This window comes from Apium graveolens, chromosome 2 (assembly GCF_009905375.1).
Source record: "Apium graveolens cultivar Ventura chromosome 2, ASM990537v1, whole genome shotgun sequence".
NCBI classification, from domain to species: Eukaryota; Viridiplantae; Streptophyta; class Magnoliopsida; order Apiales; family Apiaceae; genus Apium; species Apium graveolens.
In genome coordinates, this window is record NC_133648.1 from 237,907,801 (window position 1) to 237,926,499 (window position 18,699).

The 18,699-nt window shown below is 36.6% G+C and overlaps 1 protein-coding gene across 1 annotated transcript; it reads right to left on the reverse strand.

The window, feature by feature from the left end:
* Nucleotides 1-12,325: 12,325 nt before the first annotated feature.
* Nucleotides 12,326-14,651, reverse strand: LOC141708202 (28 kDa ribonucleoprotein, chloroplastic-like). The gene is made up of 4 exons (XM_074511703.1): nt 14,063-14,651; nt 13,539-13,640; nt 12,737-13,012; nt 12,326-12,565 (listed from the first exon to the last, which is right to left on the reverse strand). Exons 1-4 carry the CDS (start codon nt 14,552-14,554, stop codon nt 12,500-12,502), a joined length of 936 nt encoding a protein of 311 aa, XP_074367804.1. The 5' UTR covers nt 14,555-14,651; the 3' UTR covers nt 12,326-12,499.
* Between the last annotated feature and the right edge of the window lie 4,048 nt (nt 14,652-18,699).

Below are 18,699 nucleotides of genomic sequence, written 5' to 3' on the forward strand. Positions count from 1 at the left end.
CTAAATGCTCTTAAGTTGCATGGAAGAGTCTATCAGACTAAAGACTCTAATATGAAATTCCTTAGATCTCTTCCAAAGGAATGGAAACCAATGACAGTCTCATTAAGAAACTCACAAGATTATAAAGAGTTTACTTTGGAGAGACTGTATGGCATCCTGAAGACCTATGAGCTTGAGATAGAGCAGGATGAAAGGATGGAGAGAGGAAAGAAGAAAGGAGGATCCATTGCACTAGTTGCTGATTTGGAAAAGGAGAAGGAAGTGAAGATGGAAGTTGTTGAGTCAACTTCTAAGGTCTGTGAGAACAAGGGCAAGGGGCTTGCAGTAGAAAGTGAAGATTCATTGAGCCAAGATGACATGGAGGACATTTATGAGCACCTAGCATTTCTTTCCAGGAGATTTGCCAAGCTCAAGTTTAAGAAGAAATTTGGAGCAACCAAGCCAAATAGAAACATGGCGGATAAGTCAAAATTCAAATGTTTCAGATGTGGCTTGGCAGGGCATTTTGCAAATGAGTGTAGAAAGTCAGATTCCAGTAAGAAAAGGTTTGAGTCTGTGGATTATAAGCAAAAATACTTTGATCTACTCAAACAAAAGGAAAGGGCTTTTATTACACAAGAGAATGACTGGGCAGCAGATGGTTTGGATGAAGATGAAGATGTCAGCTATGTCAATCTAGCCCTAATGGCCAAGTCTGATGAAACAGAGACAAGTTCCTCAAGCAATCAGGTAATTACTATAAACCTTGCACATTTATCTAAAGCTGAGTGTAATGATGCCATAAATGATATGTCTACAGAATTATATCATTTGCGTGTTACACTTAAGTCTCTTACTAAAGAAAATGCTAAAATCAAAGAAAATAACTTGTTTTTAAGTGAGAGGAATAATGTGCTTGAATCTCAGTTTGTTGATTTTGAGAAACTAAGAATTGGGTGTAAGATTTCCAAGGAGGAATTAACTGAGTCCTTGAAAAAGGAAGAGATTTTAAAGAAGCAGCTCGAGCGTGAACAAGAGGTGATTAAAGTATGGAAAACATCCAGGGATGTCCATGCTCAAATCACCAAAGTTCAAGGAATTGAGTCTTTTTGTGATGAAGCCTGGAAAAAGGGTAAAGAGAAACTAGAACCTAATTTGGTAGATGGTTTACTGACAGATGTACACTCGACGGATGATGAGGACTATCCGTCGGATAACAAAAAGTGTTATCCGTCGAAAGATGAAAATCCTCATCCGTCGGCTGTGAGCAAGCCCATTAGCAAAGCCAAACTAATCAAGCTGAATGAGAACTAATCAAGCCAAACTAATCAAGCTGAACGAGAAGTATGCCTACACAGAACATGAATGCACAGTTTGCTAATATGCCATTTGCACCTAATCCATATTATGCTGCATACAGTATGCCTCAAATGCCATTTAGCATGCCTTACTGGAATAACATGTTTACACCAAGCATGCAATTTCCTGTTAGCCATAATATGCATGATAATTCTGTTGCATTAAATGGTTTCAAAGGTCCAACCCAAATGACTAAGGAAGAATCTGAAATTCCTAAGTCAAATGAGTTAAGACCTAAGAAACAGAAGAAGAAAGCTAACAAGGCAGGACCCAAGGAAACTTGGGTACCAAAATTAACTTGATTTGATTTTGATGTGTGCAGGGAAATAGAAGGAATCTTTGGTACTTGGACAGTGGTTGTTCAAGACACATGACTGGTGATTCTACCCTGCTCACAGAGTTTAAGGAGAGAGTTGGCCCAAGTATTCCTTTTGGAGATGACAGCAAGGGTTATACTGTAGGATATGGCTTGATTTCAAAGGACAATGTCATCATCGAGGAGGTTGCCTTAGTGGATGGTCTCAAACACAATCTGTTGAGTATCAGCCAGCTTTGTGACAAAGGCAATTCAGTAACCTTCAACAAAAAAGCCTGTGTTGTGACTAATAATCAAAGCAACAAAGTGGTTCTCACTGGTATGAGAAGAGGAAATGTGTACCTAGCTGATTTCAACTCAACTAAAGCAGAATCTGTAACTTGTCTTCTCAGTAAAGCAAGTCAGGATGAAAGTTGGCTATGGCACAAGAAGCTATCTCATTTAAACTTCAAGACCATGAATGAGTTGGTAAAGAAAGAATTGGTAAGAGGTATTCCTCTAGTGGAGTTTTAAAAGGATGGACTGTGTGATGCCTGCCAAAAAGGGAAGCAGATCAAAGCATCATTCAGGAAGAAACTTGATTCAGCAATTGAAGAGCCTTTACAACTGCTTCACATGGATTTGTTTGGACCAGTCAATGTATAGTCCATCTCAAGGAAAAGATTTTGCCTAGTAATTGTAGATGATTTCTCAAAGTTCTCTTGGACATATTTTCTAAAGTCTAAAGATGAGGCTAGTGAAATCATCATCAATCACATAAGGCAAGTCAACAATCATCCTGATTTCAAAGTTAGAAGAATCAGGAGTGACAATGGAACTGAGTTCAAGAATTCTGTCATGAGAGCATTTTGTGAAGAAAATGGGAGCAGCAAGGACTCCACAACAGAATGGAGTAGTGGAAAGGAAGAACAGATCACTTATTGAAGCTGCAAGGACAATGCTTGAAGAATCTAAACTACCAACATATTTCTGGGCTGAAGCTGTAAATACTGCATGCTACACTCAGAACATTTCTCTGATTAATCAAGCAAGATGCATGACTCCCTATCAATTGTTCAAGAACAAGAAGCCAACTCTAAACTTTCTTCATGTCTTTGGCTGCAAATGTTATATCCTGAGAAATCAAACTGATCAAAATGGGAAGTTTGATACTAAAGCAGATGAAAGAATTTTTGTTGGATATGCTGTTGGTAAAGCATATAGAGTCTACAATCTAAGAACCAACATTGTTGTGGAATCTATACATGTTGTGTTTGATGATAAAGAGATTGAAGGACTAAAAGATGGAGATTATCATGAGAGCCTCAAATTCGACAATGTGGAGATGGCTAGTGATGACAATGATGATGAGAGTGATCAAGAAACAGTGTCTAAGGATAATGCAGACAAATCTACCACCAATGAAGCACAAAACTCAACATCCGTCGAGTTGCATAATGCTTCATCCGTCGGAAGGAAATCTGTGTTATCCGTCGGAAGACAACCTGCCTCATCCGACGGTACTCAAAATTCACCATCCATTGGGTTATCAAAAGGAGCAGGAGGTCAATACAGATCACCTATAGAAAATTCTCCTTTCTCAAATTAAAGATCCACAAACTTAGGGGGAGTTTTTAGCAATCAAAACTCAATCACACATCAAGACAGTCATGAGGTCTCTTCATCTAGAGCTAATCTACCTCAACAAGGAAATGGACAAAAGATCACCTCTTTGAGCTTATCATTGGTGATGTTTCTTCTAGAGTTCAAACAAGAAGAACAAATCAGGAAGAATGTCTATACAGCAGCTTTCTGTCAAAGGAAGAACCAAAGAAGGTAGAAGAAGCTTTGTTGGATCCTGATTGGATTTTAGCTATGCAGGAGGAGCTAAACCAATTTGAAAGGAATAATGTATGGAAGCTGGTACCCAAGCCTAAAGGAAAGAATCCAATAGACACCAAGTGGGTTTTCAGAAACAAGATGGATGAAAATGGCATAGTAATCAGGAATAAAGCTAGATTGGTTGCTAAGGGTTATTGTCAGCAAGAAGGAATAGATTTTGATGAAACTTTTGCTCCTGTTGTAAGACTTGAAGCCATCAGAATCTTATTAGCCTATGCAGCCCATGCCAATTTCAAGGTCTATCAAATGGATGTCAAAAGTGCCTTTCTAAATGGAGATTTGGAGGAAGAAGTGTATGTTAGTCAACCTCCTGGTTTTGAAAATTCAAATTTTCCAGAATATGTCTATTATCTTCTGAAAGCACTTTATGGACTGAAGCAAGCACCTAGAGCCTGGTATGACACTTTATCAAAGTTCCTTTTGGAAAATCATTTCACAAGAGGTACTATAGATAAAACTTTATTTTTCAGAAATGTTAATGGCTCTAGTATACTTGTTCAAATTTATGTAGATGATATTATCTTTGGCTCTACAGATGAGAAACTTTGCAAAAAGTTTTCCAAATTGATGCAAAGTAAGTATGAAATGAGCATGCTGGGAGAACTAACTTACTTTCTTGGTTTGCAAGTTAAGCAAGTTAGTGATGGAATATTCATTAGTCAAACTAAATATATTTTTGATCTTTTAAAGAAGTTTGATCTAATGGATTGCACATCTGTAAAAACTCCCATGGCCACTGCAACTAAGCTTGAACTAAACACTACTGAAAAGTCTGTGGATTTTTCAAGTTATAGAGGCATGGTTGGCTCACTTTTGTACTTAACAGCTAGTAGACCAGATATAATGTTTGCTACATATTTATGTGCTAGATTTCAGGCTGATCCTAGAGAATCTCACTTGATAGCTATTAAGAGAATTTTCAGATATCTCAAGGGAACACCAAAACTTGGCATTTGGTACCCTAGAGATTCTGGTTTTGATCTAACTGGTTATTCAGATGCAGATTATGTAGGTTGTAGAATTGATAGAAAGAGCACAACAGGAACTTGTCAATTTCTAGGAAACAAGCTTGTGTCCTGGTTCAGTAAAAAGCAAAATTCAGTTTCTACTTCTACAGCTGAAGCTGAATATATTGCTGCTGGCAGTTGCTGTGCACAGATTTTATGGATGAAAAATCAATTGTTAGACTATGGTTTGCAATTTGAAAGGATTCCTATTTTCTGTGATAACACAAGTGCAATTACCATCACTGAAAATCCAGTGCAACACTCAAGGACAAAGCACATAGACATCAAGTACCATTTCATAAGGGAACATGTGATGAATGGTAATGTGGAATTACATTTTGTTCCAAGTGAGAAGCAACTTGCAGATATCTTTACCAAGCCACTGGATGAATCCATCTTTTCAAGGTTGGTAAGTGAATTAGGTATGCTTAATTACTCTTAAATTAATCTGAGTTGTTTTGCAAGTTGTAATGCAGCCAGAAATTTAGTTGATCTTTAAATCTTGGATGAAATTTTGGCTAAGTCAAAATTGCATCTCGACGGATGACCCTTATCCATCGAGTTTAGTCATCCGTCGATATACTACTTGTTAATAAAATTCAATTATTTTTCTGGAATACTTTATGACTCGACGGATATCAGTTTATCCTCATCCGTCGAATTGTCTAAATCTCAGCCGTTAATTCCCTGAACATTATCCATCGAGTATACTTACAGTTTGTAAGCATTACACCACGGATAATGGGTGGAATTTTTACAGTTTTATTTTAAAATGGCTATTTTAGGCAATTTCTATTGGTTAATTTACTTTACTTTATTATTTTTATCAGTTATTTTTGAGATAGTATAAAAGCTTATTTTATAGCAATTGTTTTCTTTTATCATTCTCAAATTCAACTGCTTTTATTTCATTCTCTCTCAAGCAAATATTCTCCTTCTCTTCAAGCTTTCATTCTCTAACAATGGCACCTGTAGTAAAGATTATGTCTCAAACTGGGTTCATATATGAGAAGAACAACTTCACTGCTTTGGTCAATATGGGTATTCAGCAATCAGAAGACTATCACAAGATGATGGACTTTGTGAAGAATTGCAAGCTAAATTATGCCATGCTGGAGTCACCCACAATCTTCTGTGAGGTTGTTGAAGAGATGTGGACCACTGCTATTTACAACTCTGCTGACAAGACCATCACTCTAACCATCAAAAGTAATGAGTTCTGTGTCAATAGTGATGTAATAAAAGCATGTTTCAAAATTCCTGATAATAATGTGACTTCACCACACAATGACACTGATATTATCAATATGCTTAATTCCATGCACTATGCACTTCCTACTACTAAACTAAGTGATATTAGGAGATTGGGTCTTAGGAAGGAGTGGAGTTTCTTGTGTGATGTGGTTACTAAAGTTTTCTCTGGAAAAGTCAGTAATTTTGATTCAGTGAATATTTTCATGCTTAATATGCTATACATGCTAGTTACAGATAAATTTTATAATTTCAGTGACCTTGTCTTGTTTGAATTAGGTTTTAAACTAGGTGAGTTAGCTAAAAGAGGAAATAATGTGTATTATGCTAGATTTTTCATGTTATTGGCTAACCATCTATGTCAAGAGATTGTGCTTGAGAACCCAAACAACAAACTGGCTTGTTGGGTTCAAGAGAGAAGACTCGTTGCAGATTTAAAAGAGCCAACCATCACAGGGATGTGCCAATATTCTATTTTCCTATAATGCAGGCACCTCAGGTAAGTGAGGTAAGTTCATCCATCCCTACAACTATTCCAACCTCCACTATTTCTTTGACTTCAGGAGTAGATATGGCAACTGTGCCAATGACCAAACAGTTGCCTATCAAAGCCTCCAAACCCTCTACAATTTCCAAATCTAAATCAAAGAAAACCCCCTCTGGTATCTCTCAAAAGATACCAGTTGAAAAATCCACAAAAGCAAAAGAGGGGAGTGTGAAGGAGGGAAAGTCAGGTCAGGGAAGGGGTGAACATCAAAGAAACCCCAAGAATAAGGATGGAGAGTTGAGTGAATCCCAGCCTAGCCACACTGCAGTTTTCCAACAAACTACAGTGCTCAAAAAGGATAAAAACTCACTTCTAGCTGCATCCTCTCAAAAGGATGCAGTTATTGAACAAAGCTCTCAGCCAAGAGCACAGGACAAAAGGGTTAGGGACACAAGCTCACCCCAAACTTACACAAGAAAGAAGAAATCTAAAACCTCTGGGGATGCACAGGGCACACACACAGTGCAAACTGGTGCTAAAGACACAGTCCCTGCACTCTCTCAAATTCAGTTTGATGTGGCTCCAATAAATGTGGAGTCACAGCCAAAATCTTTAATAATAGAAGCATCTGAAACACCATACTCACCAACAAACTCTCTGGAAGTGGATATGATAAACACTTCAATTCCTGATTCCCCTTCTTTAACTCTGTTGGGGAAGCCAAAATCTAGTGCAAGTGAGCATCATCTTTTAGATGATTTGTTGGCTCACTTGCCAATTCTTTCAGATACTATTGTGACATATGTGCCTCAAATATCTTCAATCAGCACAGAGTCAATAATAGTTTTTCTTCCCACCTCATTCATTTCTACTCTCTCGATGGATATTGCTCATCCGCCGAGCAGTGATTGTATCCCGACGGATAAGCCTAACAGCAGTTATCCGTCGGATAGCATTACCACTCACTCGACAGATATCACTTATCCGTCGAGTATCTCTGCACAACTTCAAACTTCAATTATTTCAAGTGCAGAAGATTTAGTGGTTGTACAGTCACTCTTAGGACTGAGAGAGGAGAGTGTATTGAGTGAGAGGCTGGGTTGCTCCCAGGTAAAAGGAGAGGAAAAGAGTGAAAATCAGCAATCCATTTATTCAGGATTGGCAAAAGTGAGTGAGAAGAGTCCCACCTTAGTAGGTGGAGGTGAGGGTGTGAGGGTGGGGAGCCAGGGTGAGACCCTGATACAACAAAAGAGAGATTATGAGAGAAAAGCAAGTACATAAGCTTTAAGGGTGGATCCAGCCATTGCTAGTGAGTCAATGATTGTGGATGATGTTGAAAAGGAAAGACAATTTCAGTAACATTACAAAGCTGTAATTGATAACATTTCCTTGGATGCTGACACTTTTAATCACCCTGTGTCAGCCTATCAACTGTTGGCTGCTCAGGTCAATGTGGAGGCAGAACAGACTTTGAACTTAGTACACACGTCAGAATCTCTTCAGAGAAATAAAGCTGCTGACAATAGGATGCCTTCTCAAGCTGGTGAGCCATCTGAAGAATTTGAAGTAAATTTTAATGATGATGACTCCGTTTCTTTGGATGGAAGCATGAACTTAGGGGGAGATGAAGGCCCAAGTTATGTTCCAAATTTACCTGAATGGGCATGGACAAAGGAATCTACACCAGGACAATTTGGTGTATCTTTGGTTAAGCAGGTTATGGCTATTCAAAAGGCCCTTCAAGAAACTTCAGATGCCGGTACCAAGGCTATTCTTCAAGCTCACCTAGACTCTCTACATCTCATGAAGATACAGCAATTAAGACAGAATCTGAGTGTGGATGAACTCAAAAAGGATATAGCTGACTTGAAGACCTACAATTCTGAGAAGCTGGATTCAGTCATGCCATATGGTACCATGCAGGATCTATTACTGAGACTGAGGAGAGAATCAGATTCTGAAAAGAAGCTGGCCAAGCTGAAAGATAGAGTTCAAGTTATTGAGAATTCAGTGGCCACCCTTCTTCAAAATCAACAGTCTCAGACAAATCTTCTCATGCAACTGGCTAAAGCACAAGGCCTAACTTCTTAACTTGATGATAACAAAAAGGGGGAGAGAGAACCAAGTATGGGGGAGAAAGGACCAAGTGAGGGGGAGAAACTTCAAGTTCAAATCAGCAAAGTAATTGTACCTTCAATTACTGTCTCCAAGCCACCAGTTGCAGATGGTATAGATCTAATTAAAGCAGCAGCAGCAACAAATTTGAAAGTTGCTGAGAAAGGAAAGTTGAGTTTGATCAACTGGGATAAGATTGATGAGGAGATACAGAAAAAGTTTGAACTTATCAAGGAGCCAGTTAAGTCAGCCATCCATCACTCTCAAGGCAAGCAAATCAGTGTGAATGAGATGAGCATGAATTATCTGGAAAGAGCACAATCTTCCTGCATCAAGTCTACTAAGGCTGAAATAATTCTTAAACTAAGGGAAAACTATCCAAAATCATCTTTGAAGAACCCCTTGGACACTGTGTATGAGACACCCAAGCCTGATGAGAAGAAGCTTCTGTCAAGATCAATTGTCTTCTATAAAGATCCAACTGATTCAGCTTCAAAAAGAAGAATTGCTAAGATATTCAGAAATGGAAAGGAAATTTGTGTGGTAGCTGGACATCCACAATTTGCTCAAGCAAAGAGAGAAGAAAAAGCCAGATTAAAGCAGGAAAAGAAGCAAGTTGCTCTAGATGCAAAGAAGACTAAACAAAAGAAAGAGCAGATTGCTATCTTGGCCAAGCTACAGGCTGTGAATTCATCTCAACAAATTCCCTCTCAGCCATCTGAAGCTGCTGAATCAAAGAAGAAAATTGAAGAACAGAAGAAATCTCCAAGAAAGAAAGAATTGGCTAGAAGAACAAAAAGGAAACTGGATATTGTTGACAAAGAATTAGAAGATCAATTTCCTAAGGTACCCACACCAGCTACAACTCAAGCATCAAAGCCCTCTGTGGTATTTGAAGATATAAGGCTGGTGGATCCCTACAGGAATATTCATGGTGAACCTATTGTGCCCAAGGATGAGCCAATAGAGTGGGATAAAATACTAATTCCTGACTTCAGTTTACCAATCCTTAGCAAGCTAAAAAGGACAAAGTCAAGGGCAGTCAAGAAAGTGAAGCTGTCACCTCTCAAATCCAAATTAGTAGTTAAAGCTCAACCCAAAGTCAACAGGGGAGACTACTTGTACTTGTGTGACATCAAGGAATTTTCTGATATAAACCTCTATCTGGATGAACTAGATGAAGTGAGGGGAATTGATGCATACAGAAACCTACCTGAAAGGTTAGTGTTCAAGTACAAAGGAGGAAAGGAGATTGTGTGGCCACTTCACAGAATTCTTCAAGAAAGCCAAGCTGTACTGATTAAAGTTTATTCATCCTTCAAGAAGAACTTTGAGTTCAATGTAACTGCAAGAAGACTAGTATTGAAGAAGATTGAAGAACTAAGGAGTATTAGAGCTAAAGATGTACTCCCAAAGACTCTAATCATCCCACACACAGGGAGAAGAGTGCATCTAAGGCCCTACTGGCTGATGGAGTTCATAGATGACAAAGGTGTGAGAAGATTCTTCAGGTTAGAAGACCAGTTGAGTATCTCTAGCAATGAGACTCTCTTGGAAATGCAAGAAAAGCTAGATCTCTCAGAATCTGATGAACTGGAATTCCACAGGAAGCTCCAAAATCAGATTGATGAAAACAACAGGAAGCTTGGAAGAAGATCCAGATCTTCAAGAAACTAGAAAAATCTGCTCAGGCTAGAGGAGCATCTTGAAATGACTGTGAGCCAAACTTTGTACATTTTGATTATTTGAAGCACTTTCAGTATTATCTACTTATCTTTAAAGCTGTATGTTTAGGATTTTATGTTATCATCAAGTATCTCTTAATTTATGGTTACAATTTCAATAGACATAAATTGGGGGAGATTGTTGTGCATATGTTGTGTACTTGATGATTCATAAACAAAACATCTAAGTAGATTTTACTTAGTGAAATAATGTAGCACTCGACGGTTAAGAATTATAGTCCCGACGGATAACTCATTATAGTCCCGACGGATGTTAACTTATTATCCATCGAGTGAGTAGCTTATGTAATAATGAGTCTGTAACACAGTTCTGTATACATCTTTGTATAGATTCTGTAGTAGTCTATAAGTCATGTTGACTTTAACTATATATGAAGAATAGGTTGATTAATTGTATATAAATGATGTCTTGTAATTCTGCATAAGTGAAATGAAGTCAAGTGCCAAAATAGCTACCGACGGATGATTAACAAAGCCATCGACGGATGATCAAATGACTATCAACGGATGTTTAATATAGCAGTCGACGGATAATCAATGAAGCCATCAACGGATGTTCAGAAAGTCGACGGATGATCATGTATCTAACGGATACTCATAAAGTCCAACGGATGATCATATAAAGAATTCAAACAGTAGTTGAACAGTGAAAACTGAGCACAGCCGTCGAGATGTATACAAATCTACTGTGGAAGCCCATTGACTGGGTAAAAGAGGACGAAAAGTAGCAAAGCTTAAGACTGATAGTTTTTATATTTATTCGGTCTTTTTGACTTTGTAATCTTGGTAAGATATAAACCAAGAACGTAGCAAATAAATAAAGTGAGCTGAGATACAAAAGAAAAACAGAGAAATCTTTGTAAGAACTATTCTTAGCATTTCCCTGTATTCTCAGTAGTTCAATTTGTAAGCAGCTGTGAGTATTCTTGCACACAGAGTATTCTCGATATATAATATATATCTCTGGTGGAATTGTTTAAATCCACCAGAAAGTTTTTAAAAACTCTTGTTTTTAATTACTTATGTTTTGATTCAATTAAGTTTCTATTCCGCATTGTACTAATCAAAACATTTATATCTATATTCGAGTTGAACATTTTTATTTCGGGAAAAAGGTTCAAGAATTCCATTCAACCCCCCTTCTGTAATTCTTGCTATATTGTTAAGGGACTAACAATATTATAATTACAACATTTCTTTCGAATTCTTGAAAAACAATCATGAATGTCAATAATAAGTCTTTACAATATGTAATTTATTTTTATGTTACAATCATGATTGTAATTTATTTTACATGCTGACACACGCATATATAACTTAATCTTACTTTGTTAATAGGAGTGTAAATTCAAAACTAACATTTTTCCATACATATAATTTGGTTAATGAGCTATATTAGAAATATTATGTAATTTGATAATGTCTTATGTAAAAATAATACATATTGATAAACATTAAATTTGTATTTGATATACGTTAAATATAGTACAATATTTACAAATAAGAAAACATTTTTATAATTACATTATACATAAAAAACTATAGATGCTAGTTCTTAACAGAAACTAAAAAGACATTATAAATTTATAAATACACATTCTGCACTTTACGAATCCTTTTAGGATTTAAAACAACATAACCGCTATATAAATATCAAGGCTACCTTAACATCAACGCTACACTAACATTCTTTTCTTACGAAAGATTTTATCGGAGGATCAAGACGGAAGAATGGTACCTGCGGCTCTACCAGCAATAAGATCACTTAGGGCAACCAGAGTTGAAGCGAAAGATCTCAAGACTGTTCAACAGTGCATGGTCTGTCAAGAAGATTATTGTCATGGTGAAAAAGTCACTTGCATGCCTTGCTTTCATATGTTTCATTCAGATTGCATTACCAGGTGGCTTGTCATGTGTCATCTCTGCCCTATCTGCAAATACGAGATGCCCAAGTATTCCTGATTAGCTGTTGTTCGTCGATACTCGAGTAATCTGTTTTTGTGTTCGCTTTTTGCTTTGAGGTTGAAGAACAGATTCTATGTAACCTATACATTATCATCTCATGTAATTATTAGATCAATTGAATTTCTTTTGTATACAATATCTGCAGTTATGCTCTTTTAATTTCAATTGAATCCAGTTTAACTGGTTGTGCACATGATTACATGAACCCTTTTCTCTGCTGTTAAGTGAAAATTTAGAGGAAAAATTGAATTAATGAAACCGCTTTTACAAGAATACAGACCAAGGGTAAAAGAAGCGTTGATCAAAACTCATAATAACAAGAAGATGATGAAAAGTTACACTTAATCTATAAGCATTGATGCACATCTCATCCACTATAAGAAATTCTTCGGAATTAGAAGAAGTTGCGCCTTGGACGCTCTTCTGCCACATTAACCCTGATAGCTCTTCCTTCCAAACTCTGCACCACAAGTTCTCAGTGTTAAGAAGAATCTAGTTTATTGGCACACAAATGGTTTACAAGCAGTTGTTTTAGGATGAAATTGTTTTCTTTCAAGATGAAGTTGTTCGATATTGAGTTTAATGAATTAGCAAATTACAAACAGTAGAATATGTAGCCCAGGGCTCTTACCTGCCCATCAAGAGCAGCAATGGCATCATTAACTTCTGTCTCACTAGCCATTGTTACGAATCCAAAACCACGAGAACGCCCAGACTCGCGGTCATACACAACTTTAGCATCAATTACCTTACCGTGTTCACTAAACACTTGCTCTAGGCGACTACTATCCACTTCCCATGGCAGGTTACCGACATATACTCTGAAAGAAGGTGCAAAAACTCTCTCTGCGGGTGGTGAGCCTCTAGGAGCAGCTTTATTCACAGTCAGAAGTCGACCGCCTACATCCTGTTACACATTCAGTGATCCCAATATTAATACACTACTACAAAAGTAACCTTAACAGGATACAATTCATCAGGAAAGAACTTTCTAAAGAATTTTCAATTATTATTGAATTTAAGTATAAGCATCATAGTTTAATCAGGTCATCAACAAGTTAGAAATTCAAAAGAACTTCTCTATGCCAACATTCTTCTTCCGTTTTTTTAATAATTAAACTCACTCCCACACCCAAATTATTGTCTTTGACGGAGTTTAAGCCCTTAATCTCTCGCAATCTATTACCTCGCAATCTATTACCAAAGGAAGAAAAAGTGCCAACATGGTTCAAGTCCTAACAGAACATACAATAGCTCTCTGCAATTCCAAATCTGTGTCTCGAAGTATGAGGAATTGAGCATCAATAGAATTTGCATTGTACAATGTACACTATTGACTAATCAAAAGTATACTATGTGTTTCATAACAAATTTTCATTTTATACCTATTATTTTCATAGAAATTGGAAAGGGAGGGCAAATAAAAATCTTACATAACGGCTGAACATTTCCACGCCCTTCTCTGCTTCTTCCACTGTACTCATTGTAACGAACCCAAATCCTCGACTTTGATCAGTTTGTCTATTGTAAATAACCTAAAGAACAAAAAACCCAATTAGCAGATGCAGTCACAAATTAAAGAGAAACGAATAAGTTACATCGTATGCATCATAACTACAAAATTCAGCCAAACTCTAGAATCATGTTTCCTCATTCCACAAACATAACAATGTGCTTTGCCTAATCAACTAATCTTATAGATTTATCGCAGCATTGAGGAATACATTACATGTAGCAATGTTTGAACTGTTCCTCCTACTCGTTATCGATTGAGACAAAACTCAACAACATATAACACTAACAGAACTTGATAACTCAAATATGACTCTCTTATCAATCTTTATTTCTTTAAAAGTATATATTCATTAGAACAAAATTTCACTAAACTTTAGAGCATATAGAAATTGACACGTACTGAAACATGTTAAGAAACAAAGAGGATAAAGAGAAAGTCTACCTCAGCAATCTCAACAACACCAGCCTGATTAAAAAGTTCAGCCAATTTAGCACTGTCAAAATCATAAGGCAAGTTACCAACAAAAAGCTTAGCATCCTCAGGTGGCTCAGCATACGATTCTTCTTCTTCGACTTCCTCAACAACTCCATCTTCAACCACAACTTCTTCTTGTGTTTCAACAACATCTTCTACAACATCTTGACTAACCTCCTCAACAGAAGCTTCAAGCTCAATAGTACTAACTGAAACACCACCCTCATCCCCGCCTTCTTCACTGCCATACTCAGAAGCTTCTGCAGCAAGAACTGGACGTAAAATCTTAGCAGGCTTATGAGAAACCCATAAAGAAGAAGACAAGTGAAGAAGTGAAATGGGCTTAGCTGGTAAAGAAAGAAAAGGTGAAGACTTAAGTGTAGATATGCAAGAACATTTAGGTACTGAAAAACGAGAAGTTTGAAGCAGAGGAGTTGTAGAAGAAGACATGGTATGCATACAAATGTAGAGATAGAGTGAGGATAAGGAGAAGAAGTAGCTCAAGAAGAGAGCAAGAAGAGTTTGTGTTGTGTCACATAGGAAGGCTAAGCTTGTCCCAACTAACTCTAGCCAACGGTTTCTTTTCACCCTTGTTTTACATTTTTTTACTTTTTTGTTTTTGGTTTAAGGGTCAAAAAAGGCCTCCCCGATATTTTCGTAAATATACGTTCTCGTAAATGAATTGTATCATAATATAATATGAATAATGTTTTATTCAAATATTATATCACTTCAAACAAAAAAACATATAAATTTGAGTTTGTATTTTAAGGTATATGAAATGAAAATATGCCATTATTAATATTCAATTTATCAATTTTTAATTTAATGTACTAAAATAAATAATTTTTAAATATAATTATCTTAATTCGTGAATTTTAAATTAGATTAACATATGAAACATAATTTTTAAAATTAAAGTTAATAAAAAAACGAAAAACTAAAATAAGTTTAGAAAAAATATGCCATTATTAATATTCAATTTATCAATTTATATAATATATATTTAACTTATAAGTTAGGTCGACAAACACTATTCATTAAATTGTTACCGTAATCCCGCTCTAAACATGCAAATGATCAAAGTCCACAAGATTACCTATCCCGACCATTTTTCGGATTCATCTTTTGTCCTCTGCCCACCATATATTATAATCACGATATATGAACATTCATAAATGAATTGTTATAACGGAATCAAGAAAATTTATAATAAATATAAAAAAAATAACGTAATAAAGTAGAAGGGAATTTTTTTATTAATTTTGGGATACAGATTACAACATACGTTTAAGTTATGCAGATATAGATTATATTTAGATTATACCCTACAGAGTTTATAGATTAGAGAAAAGCATTAGAGAGTTTATAGGTTACAGAAAAATCCATAAAAATAGGTCCAAAACAGATAATCCTCTGAAAAAACAGATTCAAGGCATATTCTAACAAATCTCCACCATGAGATTCCTCTCACAAAAACAGATATACCAGATGCATTGTACCAGAAAAACTCTGATGCCTCAGATTTTTCCCTAAAATGGCAATCAACATCTCCGAACATTTAGCAAGTTCAAACAATGTTAAAACTTGTTATGCGAAACCGGCTTGGTGAGCATATCAGTTGGGTTATCAGCAGTACCCACTTTGCTCACCTTAATTCTCTTCTCACTTCTTAGAAAATGATATCTCACATCTATGTGTTTAGTCCGCTCATGATGGACCTGATCCTTAACTAAATAGATTGTACTGAGATTGTCACAATACACTGTGGCCTAATTAATTATGTAGACCTAAATCATTGACCAAACATTTCAATCAGATTCCTTTTTTGGCGGCTTCCGTCAATGCCATGTACTCTGCTTTGGTAGTAGACAAAGTCACCGTAGGTTGCAGAGTAACTTTTCAACTGACAATTGAACCACCCACAATGAAAGCATAATCAGTCATAGATCTTCTATTGTCAACATATCCAGCATAATCAGAGTTTAAAAACTCTGTCACCAAACACTCTGTATCACCTCCCTTAATGAGACCAACATCAGACGTGCCTTTGAAGTACCGAAACACCCTCTTCACACCTTGCCAATGCTCTTTGCCTAGATCACCCATAAACCTACTAAAAATACTGACAGATTATGCAAGATCGGGTCTAATGCAGACCATTGCATACATCAAGCTTTCTATTGCGCTAGAATAGGGAACTCGAGACATGTATTCCTTCTCCTCAACAGACTTAGGTGCATAAGCAACATACATATGTGCATTTGCAGCACTAGGAGAATCAATGGGCTTTGTTGTAGACATGCCAAATCTTGACAAAATCTTCTAAATGTATCCAATATGTGACAAAAAGAGTTTTTTTTTGCTTCTATTCCTATAAATCTCCATTCCCAAAATTTTCTGAGCCGCACCCAAATTTTTCATCTCAAACTCAACACTAAGAAGACCCTTCAACTTCTAAACATCAGACTTGTTCTCTGCAGCTATCATATAGCTGTCGAATTTCTTGTACCACTGCATCGGATACTGTTTTAGTCTATACAAGGACTTCAACAACTTGCAAATATAGTCTTCTTTAATAGGAAGCAGAAAACCATCTTGTTGAGTCATGTATATCTCTTCTTCCAGCTCTTCATGTAGAAAAACCGTCTTCACATCGAGTTGTTCAAACTCCAGATTCTGATGTGCAACTATTGCTAGTAGCACCCTGATGAAAGTGTAGTCTACTCCCTCTTTTTGAGTGAACCCTCGAGCTATTAACCGAGCTTTATACTTGATAGCCTTAACAGATGTTTCTCCTTCATTCTTCTTGTAGACCCATTTACAAGTGACAATCTTTCTGTCTCAAGGCCGCTTGACTATTCTCAAGTCTTATTCTTCTAAAGTGATTTAATTTCATCTCTCATTGCAGCAAACCATTTTGTAGACTCGGTACATGTAAATGCTTCTTTGTAAGTGGATTGCTCATCAGAGTTAAGATCCACCTCTTCAGCAACCTTTAGTGCATATGCTACCATAACTTCAAAATCATATTTCTTTGGAGGCACCCCATAATTAACTTTCCTCAATCGATCAAGAGTCAAACTGTGTTGATTCACTACTGTTAATGATGAAACTGATAAATTCTGATTCTGGATGTGGTTGTTGAACTTCCTGTTATGGTTCACTCTCATCTTGAGTGACTCACTGCTCCACTTATTTCTCAACACCACCACTTTTTGAAATAACAGTAGACTTCACAGTTAAGTTAAATATAGAATTTTCATCAAAGACTACATTTTTACTCAGGATTAACCTTATTTTCAGATGGAGACCAAATTCTATAACCTTTAACCTCATCCCCATAGCCTACATATAATCTCTTTTTAACTCGTGGCTCCAATTTACCCTCACTTACATGATAATAAATAATACAACCAAAAACTCTTAAATTGGAGTAATCAACAGGCTTACCAGATCATTTATCAATATGAGTTTTGAGATTAATACATGTGTAAGGTCCACGATTAATCAGATAACAAGGTGTACTAACTTCTTCTGCCCAAAATCTTCTAGTTAGTCCAGCATTAGAGAGCATGCACCTAGCTCTCTCTAGAAGTGTCTGATTCATACGTTCCGATACACCATTCTGTTATGATGTATCTCTGACTGTATGATACCTAGAAATCCCTTCATTCTTGCAGAATTCATCAAACTTAGACGAGCAAAATTTCTGGCCATTATAAGTTTGCAGCCTCTTAATCTTCTTCCCTGTTTGATTCTCCATTAACGCCTTCCACTGCTTGAAAATCTTAAAGGCTTCACTTTTATGCTTTATGATGAACACCCAAGTCATTCTTGAGAAATTATCAATCATTGACACGAGAATATCTGTGACCCCCTAAAGAGTCCACCCGAGAAGGACCCCAACAATCAGAATGGATGTAATCAAGTGTGCCTTTTGTTCTGTGTGCTGCTTTAGGAAACTTACTGCAATGTAACTTTCCAAAAATACAATGTTCACAAAACTCAAGACCTGTGACCTTATGACCACAAAGAAGATCAGTTTTTGACAGAATTTACAGCCCTCTTTCACTTATGTGACCGAGCCTCGTGTGCCACAACATGGTCATGTTTTTTATTTCAATCTCAGAGCACGCAATATCAATAGAACCTGTTAACATAGAACCTTGAAGAAGATACAAGGTACCATATTTAACACCTTTCAGAATCACATCAGATGTCTTGCAGACATGTAGGAACCCCCTTTTACCTTAAAACTGAAATCCTTGTTGTCTAACATACTCAGAGATATCAGATTTTTCGTCATCAGTGGGACATGTCTAACATCATTCAATGTACAGAAATTACCATCATGTATTTGAAGTTTAACCGAGCCTATTTTAACCGTTCCACAAACAAAACTGTTAGCCATAGAAATTTTTCCACCGTCCACTTGCTCCGGAGTCAAAAATCCACACATCAGAGTGATGCGTGTGATCAACAACAATTAGAGAAATATCTTCTTCAGAATTATCACCAGCTACAGCAGCAGTACCTGCAGAAGTACCTGATAATTTATCCTGTTGCTTCTTTTTCTTGGAACCGTCAGATTTTCAATGCCC